At 46.9% G+C, this 27530-nt stretch overlaps 1 protein-coding gene and 2 non-coding genes across 3 annotated transcripts; 1 reads left to right on the top strand and 2 right to left on the bottom strand.

The window, feature by feature from the left end:
- Positions 1-1018: 1018 nt before the first annotated feature.
- On the bottom strand, positions 1019-15306 carry LOC141473402 (eosinophil peroxidase-like). The gene is made up of 14 exons (XM_074160876.1): positions 15300-15306; positions 14236-14337; positions 13560-13656; positions 12519-12694; positions 11858-11981; positions 9668-9797; positions 8855-9049; positions 7804-8119; positions 6492-6652; positions 5858-6110; positions 4260-4430; positions 3162-3399; positions 2416-2633; positions 1019-1059 (listed from the first exon to the last, which is right to left on the bottom strand). Exons 1-14 carry the CDS (start codon positions 15304-15306, stop codon positions 1019-1021), a joined length of 2229 nt encoding a protein of 742 aa, XP_074016977.1.
- Positions 15307-22448: 7142 nt separating this feature from the next.
- TRNAS-UGA (transfer RNA serine (anticodon UGA)) lies at positions 22449-22530 on the top strand. Its single transcript has one exon. It is a non-coding gene; the product is annotated as a tRNA-Ser (tRNA).
- Positions 22531-23053: 523 nt separating this feature from the next.
- On the bottom strand, positions 23054-23125 carry TRNAE-CUC (transfer RNA glutamic acid (anticodon CUC)). The gene has a single exon. It is a non-coding gene; the product is annotated as a tRNA-Glu (tRNA).
- Between the last annotated feature and the right edge of the window lie 4405 nt (positions 23126-27530).

Genomic DNA, 27530 nt, shown 5'->3' with positions numbered 1-27530 from the left:
CCATGCTGGGTTTTTTACCGAGCATCTCCTTCATTAGTCCCCATGGGAGAGGCACCTACTCCACCCAGAAGCTTTACTCATGACTCTACCTCAGGCTGCTGTCTTCTTGCTCCCAGTCCCCTTCCTCTCCTCCCAGTAGTGCCAAGGAGAGATAGAAACTTAGTAAGATTTTTATGTGTTTGGTATTTATTGACTTAGTATGGTTTTGGAATAGATCATCCCAGCCAGGTGATTAATTTTTAGCCCTAATGCTTGTGGTTTACATACCAGCCAGCTTTTGGTTTGCTTTTTTATGCTGATACGTTTAGCTATGAACCACAGCCAAAGAACATTTTGGACACACGATATACCAGAGTTGATGCCAAGTGTAGATGAGAACATGTAATATATTTTATTACTGCCCAGCACACACAAACACACACATTCACTATAGGATTTAATAAAAGATGTCTCTAGGCTTCAAGGTGCAGCTGTTATTCTCCACTGTCTTCAAAGGTTGAAATCTCACTGCTAATTAGAAACTGCCTAAAGAGTTTATGTGCAAAACAACGAGATAAGAGAAGTTTTGATTAAGATTACATGAACCTCCTAATTTCTGAGCAGGTACAAAGGATAAGGAATTTGATTTTGAAATGCAAACACGCCAACCTCCAGAGCTGACATGCATTCAGGATGGAAAGTAAAAAAAAAAAAAAAAAAAAAAAAAAAAAAAAAAAATCTCTATCTTGATTGTGCCTTTAGAGAGTCATAAAGCATCCAGCACCCAACCAAGTCTTGCACAACTCTGAACACTTTTCTAGGGCAATGGACAGTAAAACGTCACTACCCTTCTGTCTGAAATGTTACATTATTGGAGGCTTTTACAAATGAATGAAATAAAAATCACCGTACAGCAAATAAAACAGTAGGCACAGTCTTAAGCTCCTCTCTGGGCAATCACGTGCCAAGGTCCGTAGGGCCGCAGTCAGCTGAGCATGATGTACAGGCAGCAGTTTCCCAAGAGCAGCTCAATGCCACGTCAGGAGTTTCCAAGGCTGGCCTGACGAGCAGGATTAGAAACTGTCAGTGAAGCAGAAAAAGCTACTGAGTGGCAGAAAGTATTTCCAGGACACAGTATTTCTCCCCACATATTTATTTGACTCCATAGCTTAAAACAGTCACTGATGAATGGGTAACTGCTTACCAGGTGACCCCTGTATCCTTCTACCTCAGAGACACTGTGGTGCTTCCAGCCTTGTCAAAAAGTACCTCCAGTGATCTAACATCAGACAGCTCTTTGGATGAGTACTTTTGGGGCAATTTCTTGCCACTTGAAAAGGTTAAACTTTCAGCAGTTGCTTTTTAACACCCTGGGATTTCACCATCTTTGGGTTATGCAAACACAGTTCAGCTTCCTTCCAGCCTGGTGATAAAAAAGCCACAGGAAGCAGCTCAGCAATTTTTAGTGATCATTAAACTAAGTTAATAAAAGAAATAGGGAAGCCTCTATTGTTTAAAGAAAAAGTAAGCAACAGCTGGACTTGGTTCCTAAAGAATGGGGTGAAGTCACCATACTTTAGCCTTTATATCAAGTGCAAATATCTTCCTTAAGCAGCAGCTATTTGTCTCAAATAGATCATCAAACTCAATACAGGAACTGCATGGAGATGCTTTGTGGTCTGTGCCTTGCAGTAGGACAGAGTTGGTGATCCCCAGGTATTGTGATCACCTATGAATGGGTTGCCAGAAGCAAAATCTCAATCCAGTCCATTCTGCTCAGGTTGTGCCTGTCTTCTGCAAGTCTCTGTTCTCCCTAAATCATTTTCAACTGGAAGAGCCCCTGCCAAAAGCGTTATCAGTAGGAGGACACAGCTAGTGTCCACACCTCTTATATGGAGACACTGTTTTACCATCTTTCAGGATGTGGTACATGATAATCTCTGACTATATGTGTTAAACTACTGGTGTGTCAGGCCATGCGGAGTCAAAACAACTGCAGATATACCTTAAAATGCTTTAAAGCCTTAGGGAAGGCAAGGGGAGAGCAGAGGCTTCGAGCAGCAAAGTAAGAATTCTGATTGATTTCTTCATGGACACTCTTCCTGTGAAGGAAGACTACAGTTGTCCTGGAATAAGGTGCTTAGAGAAGGACACATTCACAAGGACCAGAACAGACTGGATTTTCAGGTATTTCCCTCCAAGTTGAAGGGGAAGAGGCAGGCTAGTAAGGGATGATGAAGGCGATGGACTGCAAGGAGACTGGGCTAACAGCACCTCTGCCTCCAGTGGTGTCTGAGTGGGGCTGAATGGATGGTCAAGGCATTTTTAGGGGCAGAGTCACTGTGATGACCTTAATTATTTTATTTCTTTAGGCACGGAAAAGTCTGGCCTTGCAGGGCATTTATTATTTTTGACAGACCTCAGACAACCGCTTACCTTTTGTGTCACTCCCAGGCTCATCTTTCCAGGGTGAGAGGTCAAGCGTGTTGATCTCATGACAGTCAATGAAGTTCTCAGGATAACTGTTGACCTTGAACACATCCCTGGGTATCTTGTTGATACGAGTATTGTCACAGATCACCATCGAAAGTGAGATTTTTCTTAGTGCACGTAATTGCTGCGGAGTGAAAACCCCCGGATTCTCCCACCAGAATCTGCAATGGGATTTTCAGAGGCAGCTTAGTGTCTACTTGAAGGCATTTGATGCTGGTTACTTGACAAGTCGGGGATCTGATCTAGGGGAGTCTCTGCTCAGATCCACCTTTATTCATCAGGCAGCAGGAACACCCCTTTGGAAAGAGGTGTCTCCAGTGTGGCCAGGTCTGGATTCTGCCACTCATCTGCCAGTGCAGAGAGGCTGCCTCTTCCATGCGGCATCACCAGACTGCTGGGATACCATGACTGATGCTCCCCTTCTGTACTCTGAGAGCAGATGTCACCTCAGGCAGGAATTACTGCAGAGCACCCATGGCCTGGAGCTGGTACTCCTCAACCCCATGGGTCCATAGGAATGGGCTGCAAAAAAGAGCCCTTTGGCAACTGGGCTAAAATAAAGGTGTGAGCCTTGCTGGGAGCACTCACTAGCACGTTGGAGATGGGCTGGATTAGTGTGTTGCATAAAATGTCAGCATTTTTTCCCATAATAAATGCCTTGGGGAAAGTTTTCTCTCAGAGCCACCTACCTGTCCCCATCACGCAGGTTCCTGAACTGGGTGCCGATGATGCAGGCCAGGAGGGGTCCAACTCTGCCCTGGGGAACAAAGGGTTCTGCAATTGCCCCAATCCAGAGGTCAATATTGTCTGGTGTCCCGTACAACTCCATGAACTTCTTGGCCAGTTTGGAATTGCCTAACACCTCAGAAAACTCATCTAAGTTTTGAGGCTGGGAGAGCCCACAGAAGCCCCTCCAGGCATTGTAACCTGCAAAAGCAGGAACAGCAGCTGATCAGGACCCGTCTCATCTGCCCCCCAGGACCCCCACCATCTGCCTCGGTTCAGGGACTAAACAGACCCCTTGGCCCATGAGCAACGTCTGCTTCTTCTCATGGCACAAAAGGATCTGGAAGACATCATTGTCTAGACAGTCACAACAAATGCCATGTTTTCAGAGTCCTTTTTGTATGCACTCCCTAAACTAACAATTTGGGTTGTCTTTCCACGTGACTACAGGTTCATCGCATCCTGTCAGAGCTACCTAGTGCTGAGAGTGAATGCCCCAGCCTTTGCAGTTTTGGGAGGCACAATTTCTAGGATAAAAGTCCTAGAAAAGAGCAACGGCTGTGTGTGCTTAATTCAAGAGCACCCGTTCTTCTCCAGTGCTTGGGGTCAATCATACCTGTGGATGCAAGCCACTTCTGCTCAGAGCTCTGGGTTGTCTGAAGGCACAAAATAGGCACTGATGGGCAAAGAATAAAGCACAGATGGTCTGTCTGGCCCCGGCCCATGTGAAAGCTGAACTTGGATGCTTGCGTCTGTACCTTCTGTACCCCACATGCTCCCTCTTTGCAATACAGCATAGTTTCTCCCCCTCTTTATTACATTATCCCACCTTGCATTTTTGCTTTCCAAGCCTTTTGTCCTTATCTTAAATCCCTCAGAAAAGATCTTTATAATATAGAGGCCTTCCCTGAGTTTGGCCATCTATCCATCCTTCACCCTCAAATCAAGGTACTGTTTCTTCTTATTGGTATGAAAAAACTTAGTACATTTGTGGAACTACCATAAACAGCAGCAGAAGAAAGAGTATTGTTCACAGCACATGTGGACTTGTGTCTCCTTACCTGGAAGGCCATGGTCTCTTCCCCGTTGCATGTTCAGGGCTGCTAGATCCAGACCCATTATCTCTGTCTGTTCAAAAAGGTGGTTCTGGAGCTCCTCAACAAGTAGTTGATTCTGTTTCATCAGTTTCGCGTGATCAACCACCATGCCCCGTATCAGTGGGTCAATGCCACCTGCATTCATTGCAAATCAAGAAAAGACTTTGTGTACCAAGTTCTGTCTTTGATGGTCCATTTTGTGCAGCTGAAACAGTGCTACATTAGATATCTTTTCTACTGTGCGCTGTGCGGTGTTCACCTACCTCTGTATTTCCATTTCAACATATACTAGTACATGTGTACATACCTGTTTATGCCAGTAGGCAAGGCCTCCCTTTGGTAACTAAACCCCCCACCACTCCCCATCTCCATCCCTCAACTTTCCCTTCCACAGCTCTAAATCCACTTGTTGCCCACCTGGACCCCCAGGTCACTTTCTGCAGAATTGCTCCTTAACCCATCAGTCCCCAGCACATACGGATACATGGGGTTCTCTACAACATTTAGGTTTAGCAGTTGATTTTGTTTATGATTTGCTAGTAAGTAATTGACAAATATTTATTAAAACATTAAATGGAATGATAGAATCAATCTATGTCTGTTTGTCTATGTCTTTTTCATAGCCATTAAGAAGACAGGAAAACACAAGAAAATTGGTTACACATATGTATTTTGGTATATTTTCTGTAATTAGTTAGATAACGCATTTTGTAAGAGACATTTTTTTCCTTGGAAGGATTCTTGCCTGCAGATATCAGCTGTATAAGAGCAGAATCCCATAGCTCCCTTTAGAGTCATGAAGAGAAATGGCCACCACAAGGAAGAAGTTATGCTGTCTTAGCTCAGTTAGACTGGATGCATCACCCTCTGGCAACACCTACTAATTACAGGAGGATATAACAGCTTAGATTGACATAAATTTCAGTTGACTGACATTTGAGTCTCAAGCCTCCTGGAACAGCATAAGCAGTCTCTCTGTTTGGGTGGAGGTGTGATGCTCACACTGTCAGGTCGCGCTGAGCTGAGAGCTGCATGGCAACCTGAGAAGGAGGTTTTATCTGTTACACACTCTGGTTATTTACTGACATCTTCAGAATACAAATGCAGTTATCGTGCGATGAAATGAGGAAGACAACACTGAAAAACTGTGCAAAAGGTACAGGACTGTATGTTCTGATGCAAAATCCTGCTCCAATGTGGCTGCTTCTGTGGGAGCTGGTGCTTGATAATGTCCAATGATTAGAGTGTAACAGCACATAATTTTTGGCAGGGGTCCTTTGCCTGGGCACAATGCAGAACCAGCAGTAGGCTGAGCTTGGTGACAACTCTGGAGGACTGTCCTGCAGCCCCACATTAGGCAGACCACCAATTTGCAGCCCCTTGGCTAAACATGTCATGAGCATCTTCCAATCTGAACGACACTGTGATTTGTGTAAGGCCAGTTAAATAAGTGGAGCTAAAGCAGGTTTTGGAGTCTAGGCTTATGTGTCTTACCAGCTGACCTCCACCTGAGTGTCTGCTTCAGGATCAGACCAGGACTGCTAGATGCCCCATGTTCCTACCTTCCATTATAATTCTCCACGAAGCACAAAAGGTCAAATGAAGAGGGACGTGGGAGAGTGCACCCAAAGGCTGGAAACTGTCATCCAAACGGGATACAAAAGGCTGTACTGATGTATGACCAAATCGGAAAGCCAGGGAAAAAACATTTGAGACTGTAGGATCCACTTTCTCCTTGTAGCCACTGTACAAAGGGATCCACTTGCTGGTCTCCTCCCCAAGCAGAAGTGGGAGGTAATCTCTGTATGTTATTTTCTGAAAAAGCACAAAAGCAGAGCAAGTTGTCAGCAGCTGTAGCAGAAATGCCATCAAAGTCAAGTGCAGAGCATGAACCTGGACTCTCTCCAGTCGCAGCGAGTTCACAAGATCTTCAGAAAAAAGAGCTGTAACAATCACATGAGTTTGGTGTAATATATTAAAATTATTTAATATAATAAATAGTTGATAAATTGGTTCAAAAATGGATAAAAAAAAGTTCTGGGTACCTATGCTGTCTCAGATGGGCCATCCTTATTCACAATTTTTGATGCCCACAAATAATTCCACTAGATCTGCAAAGCATGGTTTTCCTCCTTTTCCTGGAGGAAGAACCATTGCCAAGCACATGGATGATAAACAGCAAGCAGTGACCAGTACCTGGATTATGGCAATGACAATCTTCCGACTCTCTTGGTAAAGCTTTTCTCCATCCCAGTGAGGATTTAATTTCCTCAGCTCTGTAACCAGGCGGTTGTGTTCTCGTAGAAAGACAGTGTGCAGTGCAGAAAGTCCCAGGTTTTCAGTTACCCGTTTGTCACCTACAAATGAAAATATTTTAGGAATTTTGTAAACTGTTTATTTCAGTTCTGTGTTAGGACAGACGAGCAACAGCTATAGTCAGTGTTACTGGCAGCAATGCTCATGGTCAAGCTCCCTAGCAGTCATCATTCCTGCCAGGTACTTCTTTCCAGCACAAAGCATTCTCTGTCCAAGCCATTCAGCCAAAACCATTGGAGAAGAGGCTTTGGGCAATTCACACTGTATCGCATGTGTTCATGAACCAGCTGTAAATGTCTCATTTTGTGAAAATCTAATGTCTGCCTTCCTTTTGTACCTCACAGATACAATCTTCTTTTATATCATGACTGTGAATGTTTGGTTTTGAAAATTTGTCTTGGTTCACCCAAGTTATAGACACCTCTGAGAGGCGTGTGAGCGTGCTTTCCCCAGAGATGCTGAGACAAAACTGGAAGGGATGCAGCGATGACCCTCCGACAGCTGATGGAAGAAGCACCGAGTATCTCCTCACTCAGTGAGGAGTTCTTCTCATGTGCAGGGAGTGAGAAAATAATGTGCAATGGGAACACTATATTCTTATTATTGACTTAGCAAGCTTCACATTTATAATATTTTTCTTAATGTTGTGCCTATAGTGGATCACTTCCCATTTTAAAAAGATCTGTGTTTTGAGTTACCAGTTTGTTTAAATGTCAGACAAACTTCTAGACTTGTCTTCTGATGTAGGTTGGGACATAGGAAATAATAAAAATTTAGAGTGTGGTACCAGGGAGAGTTAACTAAATTGATTAAGAGTGTTTAATTTTTAGTATTGAGTTGAAAACTGAATGGTGAATTCGAGGTAGGAGGGGAAAAAAGTCACTTAAAAGTTTTAAAAACTAGTGGTTATTCTATTGAAAATTTCTCCTATCCTTGAAAAGATATTTTAAAGAGAAGATGATATGCTGTAACTCTTTTGGGAAATTAAAACAAAATAATGTTTGTGTTTAATAAACAATTATTTTTCAATTATTATTCTATTTTAATTTGGAGGAGGGTCCCTTGTCTTTCACCTTAGACAATCATGTCTTGCAGTGCCTCATACAAGTATAAAGAGACATCAGACACCAGACCATAATGATCCTTTTTGACTTTATGAGCCACTGAAAACTACTCCACAGATGCACCTTACCTGCTTTAAAACAGGGGATGTTCATGCTCTTGTTGGTGAGAACACAAACACTTTTCGTTTTGTTCTCAAAGGGCAATAATTCCAGCCCCACATCGGTAAAATTCTGGTTCACAGCCATCAAACCCAGCTGGTTGGTCTGATTTCTAATACTCTTTGCCACGGACTCTTGGCTGCCATACACCGTGCTGGCATCGATGAAGGAGCTGACGGCGTTGATCTGCTCACGAGTGAACGTCCTGGGATTGCACACAGACGCCGACTGGATGAACGGCATGCAGGAGTTTGACCTCAGCATCCGTGGGTCATCGGGGGGAAACTAAAGCAAACAAATATAAGCGATGCCTCAATGTCATGTGGTTTTATTTTTACTGTCTTAAGATAACATGGGATGGAATGAAAGTCAGAGTACCTGTCCCAGTTTGAGTAACACAGGACTAATTTCTCTTCTAATGCTTGGGAAAACTGCACTTTTAGAAGACACTAGTGTCTGAATTTGTGAAAATATTTACTTCATAGCCAGCCAGGCCGTGTGGGATTCCATGTCTCAGTGTTTTTGAGCCCCCCAGGTGCGGGGACAAAGAGAAGCGAGACCCGGGCACTTGACCCAAGCTGCCAACAGGATTATTTCATACCATGAATGGTACATCCAATATAAATCAGAAAGTTTGCTGAGGAATTCTCTCTCCCTTGATGGCTGGGGTCCTGAGAACTCCTTGCCCCAGTGCTGGAGCCCTGAGCCCTTCCCTTCCTCCCGAAGCCACAGCGCTCGCAGGGCCTGACACTTGCTGGGAGTGCACGGCTTCCTGCTGGGGGAATGGGCTGGGTATAATTCTTGTGTATTTTATATTGGTATTGGGATAAATATTGTTTCTTCAGTATTATTTATGTCAATTATTTAGTTTTATTCTACTAAATCTGTTTACATTTCAGCCATCATGTTTCCTTGTTTTTTTTCCGATTCCCTTTCCTGGGTGGGGAGAGGTGATTGGGTGACAGAATAATTGTCTAAACAACAGAAAATTGTTGTGAGTTCCTCAAACCATAACAGTACCTTAATTGGGAAGCAAGGGGACTTGAAGGCACAATCGCAGTGAAGCTCTGGGCTCATTCCTGCACCGCTGGCAGGGGCTAAGTCTATGTCGTGGTTGACCCACTGGCCCCACTGCGTGAAGACAAGAGAGAGCTCTTGATCTTGAGTGATGTTCTTGTTGGCCGTGCGAGCAATTTCATTTGACACTTTTCGAACCTGCAGAAAATCAAAATGAAAAGGTGCATGACTATCTCCACCTCTCAATATAACACCTACTATGAGACCATGCATAAGATGATCTTAGGTGAGCTCATAGGAGCTAATCATGGCATTAAACAGACCCATGCCATGCCCCAGCTCTATCCAAACACATGTAACAAGTAGCATCCTCCAGGGTCCACAGTCACTCAGCCAAGCCCAGCTTCATGGAAAACCTTTTACAGTAAAAACTGATGTATGTGCTCACATCCAGAACGTTGAGATGATGGCTGAGGAACACCCAATGGTTATGGTTTGTATAAACATCCTGGTGTGTCTGAGCACACTGCGGTGCTGACTGCATCATACCTTGGGATGCATACTTCTGAAAATGTTATGTTGTCCATGCTTTGCTTAGTCAACTATTCACAACCTTTTTACTCATGTGTATCTCCAGCAAAAAATATCACCCCAAGCCATAGCTCAGTTGCAGACAACAAGCCTTAAACTGGCACCTGAGATGAGAAGAGTTAATCAAGCAATTTACACTCCAGATGTTGCCACTGTATCATTTCTGATGGATGCTGGGAGGGCAGTGTCCACAAATGTTATCTGGATAAGAATAGCAGTTCTCACCAGCGGGAGTGGAAATCCATTGTACAGCTTTTCTTCGCTTGCTCCTCTGGGAACAGACACTCCATCTTCATACACTGCTGGGAGCCAGCGAGCAAAGGCACAGTTCGAGGATCCCAGATAAGAACGCTTCCTGGAGCATCACAAGAAGAAAAGCAAACACCAGTATTATTTCAGAAATGAACAGGCTTGTAGAGACTAACATTTTACAGCCCTTTAATCTATGTCTGATTACTCTGGTAAGAGAAGTGATAGCCAGAAAATGCTGAGAAGTAAATAATACCAAGATTATTACTGCAGAGAAAAATGAGCTTTTTGACATTAAGAAAAGATTCCACAAGCCATTATAATAATTTTGTCTGGCATTTAATTTTCTGTAGCACCTCTGTCTCCACTGCTGCTCCACACAAAATCAGTCTCACATTAGGGCCATCACCAATGATCAGGGTGGCCATCCCTTTGCCCAGCTGAGGGCAGGAAGTTTACAAGGATAAAGATCCTCCAGCTCTGCAGGAACCTGTGCCAAGGCTACACCTTCAGAAAGTTTTTTCCCCATGTACAACACAGAACCTCTCAAACTGCAATCTGCAGCTGTGGGCACTTGTTATATTGTCTCATACAGCTCAAAAGAAGTTGAATCAGTAAACTCAGCAGCACTTGTTCAGAAGAACAATAATGCTGGTTGAGCCAATGATCTGTGGCCCTGGCGACACAGAAACAGATTATTTTGGGAAAGCCAGTTACTGAATATCAACTGGTGCACAGCAAGTTTGTGTTTAAGCTCTTAAAACCATAAAACCTGGATCCATAAAACCACCTGCCTATACCAAAAAATGAGTCTTATACCCATAATTTACAGCAGTGTGCTGTGAAGTAAGAGCATGCCCTAGAACAATCGCCACACCATAGCTGAAGCAATTCCATCAAATATTAAGAGCCCAGTACCACCACGGCTCTTGTTTTGATTGCTATTACTGCCCTCGTGGGCAGATTTCTGCACAATATTCAAGTGCTATCTCACGACGCATGTCTCAAGCTAAGACCTTGGAAAAATGTTAACACACCAGAGTCCCTTCACTTCTGAGCGCCTCATTATCTCACTGGCAGCCCACTCGATTAGGAAGCCCAAGGACAGCCCTACTCCGAGTCTAAAAGTCAGCCTGGACACAGCTGTCCTTGGGGAGTTGAAGGCTCCGGGGTGAAGGTACAGGCTGACTAGCACCAGCACCGTGAGTTTGAGCACATGCAATGTAGAGTTGTGCTATTTCCTCACATCTGGAACATCTGTTTCATGCCCGATGCACATGGGATGCAAGTCCTGCTCAGACTCAGAGGGCTGGGGTTCGCACGCCAGGCAGCGGCTGTGCAGCAGAACAGGACAGCAAGCCTTGACATACAAGTGTTCGGCTAGAAACTTTGCCATCTTCTGGTGAAAACCTCGTTTGAACCAGGAGGGAAGCTATGCACAAAAAGCTGAAGAGCTCAGTTTTTTCACATTAAGGATGCACACTACTAGAAGAGCCAAGAATTTAACCCATATTTACTTGCCTTCCTTATGCATCAAAACACAGTGTGTATTTGAGTAGCTGCACAGATATTTTGAGAGCCGTATATTTTTATATGAACTGGGTACCAAGTATAGTCCTCTATGCCATAACACTTAGTAGAATAAAGTGAACATATCCTATACATATTCACAGTGCTCATGAAGCCTATGTTTTTAAAAATCTTGCTTGTGTAGTCAGTCCAGGACAACGGAAGTCTGAAATTTGACAGTCAATGCCCTCATCACATTCAAAGCACAGCGTCTCCCTAAACCGAGGGAAATTAGTATTATCCATGCCACAGAAGAGAGAGGGGTGATGTCCTGGAGCCTCAAGCTGAGTGGGAGGCTGGCCGTCAGAGCCCCAAAATCTACTTTCCTCAACCTTTCACCTTCCTCCACCAAGAAGACCTTTCCTTCATACAAAGAAGCATATGGGGGGCAATGGGCTTAAATCTGAAATTTTCAAGAAATGACATCTTTTTCCCTCCAGGCATAGATAGAAATGAAACTTTTGTTCTAGGCACTACTAAAATGAGCACTTCATTCTTCTTGCCCTGTTGAAAGGTACTTATACAAACGACCTTAAGCCACCTATCCTGGGTCAATGTACAGACTGGAGACTCTCCTTGCCCACGCACAAATCCTACCTGTTGTTGCACTCTCCAGTGATGGTTCGGTAAATGTCACACTTTGGGCATTTAATGGAACGAATCTGATAGTCACAGCCCGTTTCTTTGGAAATCACCTCCTTCTGTTTTCTGTCTAGTAGGTCTGCAAAAGAAGCCATGAAAATAACACCTGCTTTTACTCCCTTTTACTTAGCTTCTTGGTATTCTAGGTCAATGTTTAAGTCATCTGAGTCAGAGCTGTGGAATTGAATTGTTAATTTGGTGCCTAAATACTTTTGCTCTCACATCTGGGCTAGGGAAACTGGGCTGGCAAACAAAATTGGGAACAAAAATGGGAACAAAATCATGAGTACACACTGGTACAAACTGGGTGAGAACCAGGAGTGGAAGGTGGGCTTCAGTTCTCAGGGGTCAGAGCCTCCTGGCATTCAGCATGTTTTGTCCCAGATTTATCATGCTTATTGTTAGGTTGGTTTTATCATCAAAGATATGAGATGAGCACTGCCAAAGATGATGATTAAAACACCAGGTGGTCTACTCTGCCTCTGAGCATGCTTAAAGGGGAAGGGTTTTATCACCAGAAATTTGGATCATGGCAGAGCTGCTCTCTGACACTCCCACTCTGGTAGATTTTCTGCTTTTAGCTGTTTGTAAGCCATTTTGGTCTAAGCCACATTACCTGTAACATTGAACCTCCATTTTCCAGAGAGATGCAGCTTTTTTTTGAGGAGTTTCAAAGTAGTTTCCAAGTAATCGGCAGCGCGGACTGCAGATCTGGTTCTTCCTACTGGGTCCTTTAAGTGCTTCAGGAAATCCATTGGGTTGACAACCTTTTCCTCTAGTATTTTCTTTAAGCTGAACACAAAAGAGTCCCATGAAGTCCCCTTCTCTGAAATTAGACCTCCTCTGTCATGCTGGGCTGGGTGCACTTGGACGTGGCAGCGCTGCAGGGTCCCCACCAGGCTCTGCTCACCTGGGACAAGCTGTGCCCATCATCTCTGCACGTTATCTCAGACAGATTCTGGCAAACAAATCATTATGATCCTCTACTTCAAGTTTGCATTACGTCCTTGCCACAATGAATGTTTTATTTCATGTGGAAAGTTTATATCAGTGGAAAACTGAGTTACTCTGTGACTGAATAAAATTTTACATTTAGTATGTCACAAGATACATTCTGTGAACAGAGAGACAGCCTTGGTCTTGTTGCATCTCTTCCTGGTCCCATGGCTCTTCCTTGCACAAAGAAAAGCCTTCCATAGGGTGGACAGAGAGAGATTCCTCCCCAAAGCATCCTGCTGCCAGGAACCAGCCTTTTGGGACAACACATGGAGGGATACCTGGGCACTGGCTTCCCCTGAGGCTTATTTGTGACAGGGTGCTCATCTGCACAACTGTCTCATGACTGTGGTCTTTCTGGAGAGGGGAAGAACTTCAGCAACCGGGAGAGGACGCACATGTGCCCACTGTGCCCACACCACTATGGGCTACTGAAAGGTACCCATGTGGCAGGGTGGGTGAGCAGGCAATAGCTGCGGGTGGTGAGAGAGGACACCAGAATCCAGCCAAACTGGGCAAAAGGATCTCTCCAACTATGACAAGGAGAGTCCTTAAACGAAGGCATCTCCATAATAAATATGCATTGGAAAACAGAAGAAACACATGTATATTTTATCTTATTTCCTTATAATGCTGAGGCCCTCATACAAAAAGGACTCACCTTTTTCGGGCAAGCAAATATGCTGTGTCTACCAGCTGCTTGGCTTCATTAATGCTGCTCAGAAGAGAGGAGTCCGATAGCACTTTTGAGTCCTCTGCTAAGAAAAGAAGAGAAAGCAGAAATTGAGGATCCTCCGTATTGTACACCAAGAGCTACACATCCCACCCCACAGCTGGGTGCTGAGGTGTGCCGATTGGCTTTACATGCAGCTCCCACTGTGTGGTTAGTGCTGCCTGGACACCTTTATCTGTGCTCCTCTGCTTCACCCCAATGTTGGGGTCCTGAAAGTCACAAGACAAGAAGTGTAAAGCAGTATCTTATTATCCATTTCACAGAACTGGCTCTGATGGCTTTGGGAGGCTTTCACGGAGTTATTTTTCAACCTTCGTTTTGAAGCTACTCTTCCCTGTGAGAAGGAAAATGCATAGCAGAAGTCAAATATATGATCTCTGACCCAGTCTCCTTATAAAATGATGCTCATTCATTTGGAAGACCTGTTGGTTAAATAGGCAATTTCCTTAGACAAGAGTCTTAGGTATTGACTTCATTGATAGTGGGTCAATCTACAGGTTATTTCAAATTTATATTGGAGCTATATCTAACTAGGAACTCAGACTGAGTTTCGACTCACACCCTTTCAAGCACAGTAGCAGCAGAAGGAGAAGCAGAAACTTACTCTTTAATGAGGAGTCCATTGGCCCAACAAAGCAGAGAGTGATGATGGATCCTAAGAGAGTAATTCTCAGTTTTACGCCTAGAGAGGAATGCAATAAATCTTCTGAATGTGCAGGGCTTCACTGAAGCAACAGAAGAGACTGACAGGTTTGGTTTGAATATTTGTTTCAGGATCCAGGAATAAAATACAGGACTCCTCTGATCAGGACCACAAGTGGGACTCTGGCTGGCAAGGGCTGTAGCTATAGTATTGGCAGGACACAGGGACATTCCTGTGGTGGACATTCAGTAAACAGGGCTGAGTAACTGCCAAGGAGGAGACAGCCTCGTACGGTCCAGGTTTCAGTGGTGGAGACTCTTGGGAAGGTGCGTTGGGAGAGGGCAGGTTCCTAGTGTCCTGCCTTTGGGAGGGTCCTTCTCAGGTGGCTGTTGTAAAGGAGGTTAGACACCGTACGTCCCTCTCTGCCTTCTCAGTCTTGTTACTGAGCAAAACAAGCTGCTACATTTGGCACTGGTCCAGCCTTCAACCATCTCTACCAGTCTTCTTGATGGTCCCTGAAATGTGTCTCTATTCCTTTTTCACATTAGCACTAGAAATGTCTATCATCTGTTCTCATCAGATTTATACACAACGGCTCCCTGAAAGGAGATCTTCCATGAAAAGGTTACAAATAGATATATTTTAAGTAATTCAGTCAAAGCTTTAACTGTTTAGAACAGGAAAAGTAGACAAAATTTGGAAGAACTAGCGAACTTCTCCCAGTGGGGCAGGTTATCTTACATTTACAATCTGTGGAAATTCTTTAACCATCTTCACAGGGACTGAAGGCTGCTTATTCCTTGCAATCTTACATTACATCAGGCAGGAAAGCTTTCTTTTCTCACTTCTCAAGATAAATGTATTTCACATATCAGGAGAGAAGTAACTATGAAGGACTACCAGTTCCTACTGCTCTTATCTGCCTCCTCATCTCCTTGGGCTCACCCAGGGAATGTACCAATACCCATACCAGAAATATTGAATCAGACAAATACAGATATAAAATTAAAAAGCACTGATCTTACCTGCCATCTCTGTAGAGCTGGTAGGACTAGGAAACAAGCCAGTCCTTTATAGCACCTGCACAAGAGTAGAAATTAGCCAGGTCTGACCTGGGTGTGGCCAAAAAGAGAGAAACTGGGACCAGGTGGAGCCAAGAGGAAATATCTGCTGGTTTGCTTTCCCTGATTAAGCAGAAAGGTGCACAATTCTCCATTCCTTCTGAGTAAATGTTGACTTCCTTTTTGATAAATCAATTAAAAGGGAAGAAGAATAGAGACACACATTTCTCTTCTGCAAATGAAAGAGATCCACCTAATTTTATGAGGGTAAAAGAAGATGGTGGAATTTGGCTTCTTTTTCCCTGTTGGTTGACATCTCTGATGGTTTGGGAAGCCAGAAATAGGTCGTTTTGCCAACATGCATTTGTGGAGTACACCCAGGTCCAAATACATCTGAATGGTGGGCCTGCCAAACTTTGTATCCAGGAAAACCGAAGTGGTGTCCCATTTAAAATTGCTTAGTGAGATGGTTTGTATGACTAAACAGTAGTCAGATCACCAGTGATTTGGAAATTCATATAAAATTACTGCTGGTCATTATGGATGACAAAGACTGGACAAAGAACAAGTTGCTGAGAGCAAGCTCGAGCTGCCTCCAGTAAAATCATAGTAATATGGACAATCACAAAGTTATATCTGTGCAAACAAGAATCACCCAGAGGTGCAAAATGGGAGATTCCGTCTTGAAATGTCTAGAAAGGAACAAAGCACCGGGCCAGCTGAGCACTTCAATCTGCATTACGAAAGCTATACAGTAGGAAAAAGGGCTCAGCTTCAGTGGACAAACAGGAAGGTGGCAGAATTTATTTATGTCTATGAACATCAACCAGGTTGATGACAAAATACAATGCTGAATTCTTACTGGCAATCAGCCATGTAAATCTCACAAGATTGGGTAGCCAATCCTTCCTGATGTTTAAATATTTTCACAGTTCTTTTTAAGCCAAAATAAATAAAAAGAGAAGATGAAAAAGGAAACTCCTAACAAACATTTTAAATCTGGAAAAAAAAAAAAAAAAGAAGATTTGCAGAGGTCAGGTTTTCAGAGGCTGAAAATACAATGTCAATATTTCTCCCTTAAAGAGAAATTGAAAACCAAAAGCAGGAGCTGGCCCCTACCATCAGAGGGACTCTGATCACCCTGGCAGGCGCTCTACCCTGTCCAGAAGTCCGGGTACCTGAAGGGTGGTTTTGCTATTTCTTCTGTATTTTTGACACATATCATTGCAATTGCGTTAGTGCCTCAGTGACAGCCTGGGAAGCTGTACAGGGACACTGTCTGCCGTTGAGGGTGTGGGCCGACACTAGCAGGTGGCCCAGTGCCTGCTCTGGCCACTGGAGTCACTGGCCATGCAAATGCTGCATGGACATGACGTGTCCTACCAGTTACTTGGGTCTGGGTGTAAGTGCAGTTCCCAGGGCTTTCATGTGCAAGCTGTCCTATGTCACCTCAGACTAGGATTTATGGCGTTTTGGTGCAATCTTTTGAGCTTCAAGAGAAACCAGAGTATGCTGCCCACCAAGACTGATGTTCGTTCAGCAAAGCATATAAGACATCTGGGCAGCCAGGGAATTAATTAACCATTAATTAGCTGACCAAACAGAAGATTCCTCCACCAGATCTCCCCTCTGTGTCCTGAGTGTTTAGAACGTGCATATTTCTTCTCTTCCAGGCTCTTGGTATTGCTAGTATTGCTTCTCGGTATTACTGCCAGGCTGCAGATTGTCACCGGTAAATCCTAGTGTAAATCTGGCAACCTGTAGTTGTGTGACCGCTGGCTTGCTAAATACGTAATTAAGCATGAGCTGTAGCAACAAGATGATTAAACTTAAGCAACACAAAAAAGAAAGAGCTCATTATTACAATTTATTTCCCATCCTAACAGCAAAAAGCAACATCCTCCTCTTCCCCGTTCGACACACTGCTGATTTTCCTGCAAGCTCTTTCAGCGCCCATTTCCATGACACAGACACATTTATGCTAGCAAAACCCAGGTGGGAACCACTAAGTCCCAAGGTTAACAGCAGTTAAGGACTTAATTTAGGTACAACTTCAAACATATGAAGCTCCTTCTTCACCTGCCAATGGCATATTTTTCCTGTATTTCAAACTAATTTATTTACATACTACTGAGAGCCAACAGCCCATACAAGCCAAGCCTGTCCTTGTCCAGGGCACAGTAGCATGGAAGAACCACTACAGGTTTACAAAAGCATGTCCAGTACATCTTCTGCTCCAACAGATGAAGGGCAGAGCTTGCACAGGGATGGAGTGAACAAGATAAAACAGAAAAAAGTAAGAAGTGGCAGTTTGGCAGCACAGAAATTGTAGGGTGAGTAGAGGAGGAAAAGTTCCCAGCCGTTCAGGGGTGACATTTAACTAAAACCAGTTTGTCCATCTTTAAAAATATAAATGCTGCAGCACTAAAAAGTAACTAACTCTTGATGGAGAAGGCCATCTGGTTCTATGCTCAAGGCCAAATACAGCAAAGGAGTTTCAGCAGATGGTGCACAGGGGAAAGCTGGTAGTGTGAACACTCTGCACAACTCATAGTCCAGCTTCCTGGAGTAGCTCTTATGGACTCAAGGGTATGTCCAGGGTCTGGATACAGGCTTGCTACTGGATGCTCTTTGGGAATACATTAAGGGTCCAACCGCAGAGTAGCACTGAGTTGAAAGCATATGAAAAAATGAGAAGCTGTGGACTAAGAGATTATTTCCTCTTTACTTCATCATGCTACAGAGCTGTAGCTCTCCCAGCCAGAGCACTTTTCTTCTGCCCATGGTTCAACCAATCTCCTCCCACCAGGCAGCAGCTCTGGAGGAGGGGAATTGGCATACCAGGAGGGTCTCACTCTCCAGTCTGGGATGGTAACTGGTGAGGTGTGCTGAGAAAAAACCCTCAGTCCCCCAGCAGGAGCTGGCACCCATCTTGCAATATCTGCACATGTGCTTGAGGACCCCATGCCCATGGCATGGTCAGCTCACTCCTGATTCTTCTCAGTGGGAGATTTCACAGTGTTGGTGAGGGAGTGACGGCAACAGTGAGGGATGCTCAGGAGGTGGTATCACAGGTCTTTCCAGCTTCACTGACGTGTTCCCTTCAGGGGTTTCTCCAGCTGGATGATGTCCACGAGTGAGATTCTTACCGGTCTTTGAAATCCTCCTTTAAAGGCTCACTACTCATCAACACCCAAGGCTATGAAGCCTTCTTAGTGTAGCCCTCCATCAGCCACGACGAGGTACTCAGGACAAGTGCACAGTGGCTCTCCCCGCCGTGCAGAAATAGGTGAGCCCAACAGACTGGGCAGTGTGATCAGTGTGTACAGACTGCTTTGTGCCTCTCTCCAGAAAAGATACCCATGGGGGTATCATGGCCACCATCTGTGGCCTTCTCAGGGTGTACTGTGGGACAGCCCAAGCACTTTTGCTGCCCCTGTTGCCCGCAGCACTCGGAATCACGGAATCACGGAATTCTCAGAGTTGGAAGGGACCTCTAGAGATCATCTAGTCCAACTCCCCTGCTGAAGCAGGATTTCCTATAGCACTTTACTCAGGACTGCATCAAAGCGGGTCTTGAAGATCTCCAGAGAAGGGGACTCCACGACCTCCCTGGGCAGCCTGTTCCAGGGCTCTGTCACCCTCACCGTAAAGCAGTTTCTCCTCATATTTAAATGGAACTTCCTATGTTCCAGCTTGTGCCCGTTGCCCCTCGTCCTATCACTGGAAAACACTGAAAAGAGTCCAGCTCCATCATCCTCCACTCTCGGAGGTCCCTGTAGTCATGGGGACTATGCCAACTCAATGTGACTCAGCAGGGTAGGGCATTCAGACCTAACTCTGCCCTGAGCAGTAGGCACAGTTGCCAGGGCAGGACAGCTGCTTTCTAGGGGACTTTCTAGCACAGTGATAAGACTCACCACGACAAACTACTGCACATCGATTCATGGAAAGACCTCAGTGTGCAAGGCCCAAACATGACTCCTGTCCTGAGCAGCAGCAGTGTCTGGTAGCTGCAGACCTCTTCCTCGTGAGCAACTCTTCTTCCCCAGAGTTGGTCCCTTCTTCTCCATGAATAAAATCTTCAGCTCCTCAGGAACCAAACTTCTTGCTGCCCCATCTTTTAGTCCCTTCCACTTTTCTTTCAGACTGTGACCCATGCTCAAAGTGGAGAGTAGGAGATGGCTTCCCTGGAGGTGGGGTTGGCAGGTCTGGAAGGACATCTCAGCTGCGACTTATGCCAGGCAGGAGGACAGTTTCTCCATTTTTCCAGCTTACATTACCTTCCTGCTCTGGAACCAGTTCCCATCTTATCCAGGAATCTGGGACACGGCTGTACTCTAAAGCAGTTGTCAGGCCCCTGTGAGAAAGTCACTGTGAGAATTCATGGCTTCAAAAGCTCCAGAGATTTATTTAAACAAAGAGAGAGTGGAAGAAGCTTTAGATACTCACTGTAGTTTTCATCTTGCCACACCAGCTGGGAGACATGGAAGTCATTTGCTGCAGTGAACCCTTTTCCCTGGACTACGGCTTAATTTCTAGAGAGTCTGAATACATAAGTAGATGTAAAAAACTAGCACAAATGTTGGGGTTTGATTCAATGCTTATCCATGTCTATATGGACAGAGGTTGCCTGGGTTCATTTGCACTCACAATGCACAAGTAGTAGTCTCCTCTTGAACATCACATGCCATCATATTACAACCAGTGAGCTGCTTAAGCACTGGTTTATGGTCAGGACAATGTGTGTTATTGCACCAGGTAATGGGACACAGCAGTGAAGGGTGACCACTGTGTGCTGGGTCCAGCAAAGCCCACCCTCAAGCAAGGCAGTTGCTATCTTCTGAAACTTGGAAGATCAAAGGGTGAAAACTTGCAAGTAGAAGCAGAGTCTGAACATTTCTCTGAAGAAGAAAAAGGTTTGTCTCATGACAGACCTTGTGGTTTTCTATATTGCATAATACTGAAAAGTGCCATTTATTACAAGAGAAGAGCTGTCAGTTCTCTGTTGAACTCAGACTTTTCTTTAAACACATCCTGTTCTTTCTTCCAGGCGAGATTGTTTTGTCTGTAAATATCACAAGAACTGTAGATGAAAATAGGTGTTCACTGCTGATGACACAAGATTAGATAAGAAAAAAGGTCAACAACAAAACCTGAAACCAATTCTGAGAAATATTGTGGGAATACTGGTTAGTGCAATGAAAGTCTGAGTTTAGCCAGGCTACAAGAACCAGTTGGGGGATACAGTCTTCTCCAGACCCTTCTGTCTGGGCTCCAGAGCTCTCCAGATCACACCTCTTGCCCTTCTTAACCCCTTCAGACCTCTCTTTCAAGCTCCCCTCCTCTCCAAGCTCCTCCACTAGGGTACCACTGCTCTCCAGGCCCCTCTGCTCCCACTCTGGTCCTCTCCAGGTCCCTCCATTGGGGTCTGGACCACTCCTGTCCTTTCCATACGCACTGTGAACCCCTCCAGACCCCTCCTTTTGGGCTCCAGTAATGTGCAGATCTATATCCTCTGGTCTGGTTCCTCCAGGTTACTCCATTTGCCATCTGAAAGATGTTTCAGTCCTTACCCTGAAATGAAACCTCACCTCAATAGGCCTCTTTGGATATCAAATGCACAGTACTTCATCCTCAAAAGAAGTAAGGAGAAATAACTCATTCCAGACCACAGACCTCATCTTCACTAACTGTGCCCATCAGGACATCGGTGGCTTTCCAGCTCTGAAGGCTCTCCAATCTTGTGCTGTACCCTGACCTGAACCCCACAGGCACTTCAAGAGATTCAGGGAATGTATCTCCCAGCTCTGAACATGAACATGGCACCTAGGAGAGGGGGAAGGAAACCTGGATAGCTGAAAGGGATGAGTTTAAGCTTAATCTCTCTCCCGAGTCTCTCCATAATTGCCGAAAGACAGCATTCCCCACACTCACCCCTCTCTTCAGCTCTATCACATTTGCTGGCCTTGTTCTACTCACTATGTCATGTGTCCAGTGATAGAGCTGTTTTGAGCACCTGGTTTCCAACACATCGATGCATCTGAGCAGGTGGCCACCCATGCCTGGGCATCCATCCATGCCGGTGGGACTATGCCACGCCTGACTCGGTGTCAGAACTATAGAAGGGAAATCAAACCACCAGTGAGGCAGTGGTGGAGGTGGAGGGTGGCAGTGCAGACAGACCCTCCTGTGGGCTGGGAGCTCAGCAGGGAGGAGCAGTTCCTACATGCTGAGGCTTCCATCCAAACTGCTCCCTGCTGATAAATCCCCATGGGAGAGGCGTGGGGTGGCAGTGACATAGCGAAGTGCTTCCACAGCTCTTGGGCATAACTCCGGGAACCCAGAGAGGGCTTTGGATACCTCAGGATGGGTTCCCAGAGACAGCTCCCACCCAAACCCATAAGCAAGTGCTTCTAGGACTGTCCTCCAAATAGGATATTTGTGCTCCAAAGAAGAGGCCAACGTCACCACCAGACCTCGCTCAGCAAGGATTTTGTCTCGACAGTCACCTTTTCTTCCTTTCTCCAAATCTCCTCTTCCAAAAGCCAAAGGCAGGCAGCAAAAAAAAAACCAAAAAAACAACAAACATCCATGAGACTGGTGAAAACCACACAAGTCTGCAACACCATCCTGCCAGCTGTAGGGCAAAACACTGCCTGGACTGTGCGTCAGGCTGACGCAGCTGGTGAGGTCTGGATGTGTTTTCACAGAGGCGAATGTATGTACAGTGGGGGAGAGGGGGATGGAGGGGGCTGGGATGTTCCCAGACTAGAAAAGGAGGTTAGGGATGGTCATCCAGGGATGAGTTTCCTGTTGGATGCAAGGAGACAAGATGGCACATAGACCTCCCTCTATGTCTGTCTCCGATGTCACCACCACTGATGTTGTGGCTGGTGGCCAGTTCCACTTCCCAGCACTGCTGGATGCTGATTTCCATACCAGCCTTAGCTGTGTGCAGGGCAGGTGCCAGCAGTAACAGCAATACCCGTGCTGGGTGTGCAGCAGGAGCCAGGATGGCAGAACCCACATCCAGGATGGGATCAGGTCCTGTTGTGGCCCCTGGGGTAGGGTGACAGCCATGGGCTCCTGTGGAGACCCTCCACACAAGCTGCTGTGATGGCCGAGTGGTGAAGGCGTTGGACTTGAAATCCAATGGGGTTTCCCCACGCAGGTTCAAATCCTGCTCACAGCGGGAGCTTTTACTGACAGCCCCTGCCCTCCTGACCCCAGGAGGGTTGGATGGACACAGACCTGTCACCCCTCACTAAGGGACCCTGCATTCACACCCTGGCCCTTGCCCTGACCTCCTGGAGACCCCTTACCTTTAGGAGAGGGCCAAGGTGATATTCAGGGGAGCAGTGCTGCACCTCTCCTTCTCACAAGAAGAAATCCTGCAATAGAATGTGCACCCACACAGCTCTGTCACCCCCATCCCTATAGTCCTGTCCCTATAGTGACCCTGTTCCCTACAGCCCATCACAACCTCGTGGCTGCCCTCCCTCCAACTGGGGTTTTTTTCTTCTATGGGGTGCAACCTGATGGCAGTCGGGGACAGGAGGCTGCTGCCACCCCCCAGAATTCATCCAACCCTAACCCAGCCCCATGCCCTGGGTGTGGAAGCTCCCAAACCCTGTCCTGAACCCCAGGAGATGGTCAAGAGCAGTGCGGAGACTCAGGAAAAGGCTGGGACCTGCGGTGGCTGCAGGAACCCCCCCTTCCCTGGCTGGGAATCGAACCCAGGCCGCGGCAGTGAGAGTGCCAAATCCTGACCACTAGACCACCAGGGAGAAGTTGGTGATGGTGGTGGCCACCAACCAAGCCCTGAAGGGTCTGGGACACTTGGGGCCCACAGCTCAAGGAGAAGACTAGATGGGACGGATGCCACAACCTTTCTGGGGGACTTCTTTGCAGGGTTGTCTGCTGCTGCCTGAGATCTGTGGCGCTGGGAAGACCCTCTTTGCAAGAGGACCCCATCCCTGCCAGGCCTGGGAAGCAGGAGGTAGCTATGCTGGGACTCTGATCATCGCCGAAGGCAGGTTTTGGGAAGACAACAATTGCCTGTCGTTCAAGAAAAGACTTAGCAGTCTCCTGTAATTCCACCGTGGAGGTTCAGTCATGCTGATGGTAGAGCATGGACCCCATCTGTGCTGCTGTACATCACCAGGCTTGTGTGACACACGTCACATTGGGCACAGGTGATCCAGCTTCATGGACACAACAACCCTGACCCCCGGTGCACAGCCACGGCTTTCCTGTGGTCACCTCAGGAGAAGCAGAACAGTGTAGGTGCAGGCTGATGGTTGTCAGCAGAGCTTTCCCTGTTCGGGGGAACCCGGGGTCTCAGCCCTGGTAGAGAGAGTGTGTCTGGAGTCCCTGTTTCTGCTGGTTTTACCGTAATAGTTGCATCATGTTTTTCTAGGAGAAAACAGCCAGTTGGGGCCATCTTTTGAGACTTCACCTGGAGTTGCAAAGAGTAGGTGAACCCAGTTTCCAGAGAGACCTTCTGAGGCAGCAGAGACTTTTGCCTTCGTTTACCCGTCAGAAGGCAGTAGGCCCTCGTTAGGCAGCGTGCTCGGGGAGCTGTGCTGCCAGAGGGGCTGGGCAGGAGTCACGGGTGGCAGTGACCCGCTGGCACTGCCTGGGCATCCTGCAGCGGTGATGCTTGTGATCCCCCCAGCCTTGTCCTGGGTACCACACATGGCCTGCTTCCTTGAGCCCACACATTTCATTTAAGAAAATAAGACTTAAGAATACATGTCACGTAAGAAAAGCAAATAAATACATTTTTAAAAGCAGCTAAGTCAGGGTGGGGCAAGACCAAAATCAGACTTCTCCCCCACCATCTGCACTCCCCTCCTAGAAAAGAGGCTTTCTGCTGAAGAGGAAGATGGAGAGGGGCTTGAAATGGGCCCCCTCACTCCCCAGGTAGTTGCTACCAGCATGAGCTGGACAACGAGGAAGAGCCCAGGGCTCAAGGTGACAGTACAGCTGTCACCTGTCCCTGTAGCACCCAGCACAGCAGGGATGTCCTGGTTTGAGGGTTGCCCAAACCACGACAGGGGTTCAGACTCCAGTGGAACAAGCACTGACAGGGAGGATGACACCCATGGGGGTGCCCAGGAGCCCTGCCTGCCCCGGGCTGTGTCCAGGGAGGAGACCCCCACCCGTGCACTTGGGCAGGCAAGAGGAAGCACTGCAGGGATGGACCTCCCTGAGTAAGATGGAGATGAATGAAAGGGATCCAGGAACATTTCCTGCAGAAGACAGCAGAGGGCCCCGTGCTCTTTAGATGCTCATGTGTGGTTGGGAGGGGAAGTATATGGACAGAGAGAAAATCTCTCTGACTTGCAGGGAACAGCACACACAGAGGGGAGAATCCTCCTCATGGCTTGACTTGTCCCATGCAGCTCCCTAAAATGGCCAGAGCAGCTCCCCTCTCCATCTGTGGCCAAATCCCAGCGTGGTCCCCATGGTCCCCCCTGCAGCCCTTCCATGACATGGCCTGGGGTCGCAGTGGGACAAGTGGCATCCAGCTTCCCTGTCCCCACAGTGCCCCGATCTCTGCCCGGGTTTCTCTGCAATGCCTGGTGGATCCCAGATGCTGGCTGCTGCCTTTGCCATCACCTTTCCCTGGGGAGCTGCATTGCAGTGAGTAGGAGAGGGCAGAGGGAGGCAGTGGGTAGCTTTGGAGGAGTGCAGAGCAGGACCAGGAGGAGAGCAGGGAGGAGTGTCACCCTCCTGCAAGGATGTCACTCCTGACTTGGGGCAAGGATGGAACCACCATGAATGGTTTGGCATCTTTCCAACACCTTACTAGTGGGAGTTGTCCCTTCGCCTGGCAGGGGGTTGGAACTAGATGATCTTCAAGGCCCCTTCCAACCCAAACCATGCTATGACTCTATGCTTCTGTAACACTCTGGCATCTCTGCAGTGATGGTCAGGGTTGAAGAATATACCTCCAAAAACCTGCACAGGGCCAAACCCCCTGAGTGACGGGCAAGGCTGGGCTGTGCAATGGTCGTAGGGTATTTGCCATCCCTTGGGCAGGTTGGCTGGGGGATGAGGGAACTGTGCTGGGCTGAGCCTCAGCCACCCTGTGCTTTCAGAAATATATGCAGATAATCATGGTTTTGGTTGCCTCTACGAGCCCTAACAGAGCGTGAGCTCTGGCAGCCTTGCGGTTGGAGGAACATCAGTATCACCCTGTGGTTTCTTAGATCTCTATCTGGACCCGTCAGATGTTTTGTCACAGACAGTAACAGTTCCTTCCTCTGCCAGCAGATCTGGGCACACCAAAACAGGTTCACTTGCATGTCCCATAGCAGGACAGTCTCCGTTGGTAACAGCAGAAGAAGGTGACTCAGAGACAAGTGACTGCCAGCCCACCAAATGCCACAAGGAAGCGATGCAGCCCAGGGGCTGCATGTTGGAGCCAGGAGTGTGAGGGGCCATGTGGTGGGGCAGGTGGTGGGTATATAAAAATTTACTTTCTACAGGCACTGCTCCTCCGAAAGAGAAGTCCCAACCCCAGGATCTGCCTTGGGGCAGCAGGGACAGGTCAAGCCTCAGCACAAAATGCAATTGCTGTTGTAGGGAGGAGATGAGGCTGAGACACATTGCCCTGCTGTGCACCCCTGCCTGGATCTGGGCATGAGCAGTGCATACATAAATTACCCAGAACAGTGGGATAATTGCAATACTGGAACACATGCAATACAGGAGTAGCAACAAATAATCCCTCTCCCCATCTCCGAGAGTGGGATGTGTCTTGGCAAATTCCAGCTGAGATTTTGTCTCTTGTGAAGCCTGAGTACCTGCTAGCATGTTTCTGGGCTGCCTCAAAATGCTACCAGAGCGTGTTTGTGACAAGCCGGTGGTGTCAGTCAGTTGATTCAACTCTAGGTCCTTCACATGTTTTTGAAGACAGGAGTCCACAAGGCCCCAGGAGACCAGCACCCCCAGACTTATTGAGGAAGGCTCATGGAAGGACTTGTGAAAGACATGGACTCTTACCCACCCCAGCATGATCCATGGGGACCCTCCTGCAGCGCTGGTCCCCAACCACGGGACATTGTGGTGAAGGGGACACCAGTGGTGTCCCCCAGGGGTCAATACTTGGTCCAGTCCTGTTCAACATATTCATCAGCAACGTGGATGAGGGGACCAAGTGTATCTTCAGCAAGTTTGCTGATGATACCAAACTGGGAGGGGTGGCTGACACCCCGGAGGGCCATGCTGCCATCCAGCGAGACCTGGACAAGCTGGAGAGCTGGGCAAGGAAGAACCTCATGAGGTTCAACAGGGAAAAGTGTAGGGTCCTGCACCTGGGGAAGAAGAATGTTAGGCACCAATACAGGTTAGGTGTGGACCTGCTGGAGTCAAGTTCTGAAGAGAAAGATCTGGGGGTCCTGGTAGACAGCAAAATGACAATGAGCAAGCGGTGTGCTCTTGTGGCCAGGAAGGCCAACGGAATCCTGGGCTGCATAGGGAAGAGTGTGGCCAGTAGGTCGAGGGAAGTCATTCTCCCCCTCTACTCTGCACTGGTGAGGCCACAACTGGAATACTGCATCCAGTTCCAGGCTCCCCAATTCAAGAGGGATAGGGAACTACTGGAAAGAGTCCAGCGAAGGGCAATGAGGATGATTCAAGGATTGGAGCATCTCCCTTATGAAGAAAGGCTGAGAGAGCTGGGACTCTTTAGTCTGGAGAAGAGAAGGCTGAGGGGAGACCTTATCAATGCTTATAAGTATCTCAAGGGTGGGTTGAAGGAGGAGGGAGCCAGACTCTTTTCAGTGGTTGCCAGTGAGAGGACGAGGGGCAACGGGCACAAGTTGGAACATAGGAGGTTCCACTCAAATATGAGAAAAAACTTCTTCACAGTGAGGGTGCCAGAGCCCTGGAACAGGCTGCCCAGGGAGGGTGTGGAGTCCCCTTCTCTGGAGATTTTCAAGACCTGCCTGAATGCAATCCTGAGTAACATGCTCTGACATGCTCTGGGCAATCCTGCTTCAGCAGTGAGTTGGACTAGATGATCTTTATGGTCCCTTCCAAGTCTAAAAATTCAGTGAAATTCAGTGGGGAGGCAGCCCCAATACACCCTGACACAAGGAGGTCTCCAAGGGCCCCACGCAGACTCAGAGTGGGAGAGAGCAGCACTGCCCTGCGGTCCCTGCTGCATTAGTGGGGCTGTGG

The sequence above is a fragment of the Numenius arquata genome, chromosome 18 (genome assembly GCF_964106895.1).
Source record: "Numenius arquata chromosome 18, bNumArq3.hap1.1, whole genome shotgun sequence".
Classification (NCBI taxonomy): domain Eukaryota; kingdom Metazoa; phylum Chordata; class Aves; order Charadriiformes; family Scolopacidae; genus Numenius; species Numenius arquata.
This window is presented reverse-complemented; position numbering and strand designations above follow the sequence as displayed.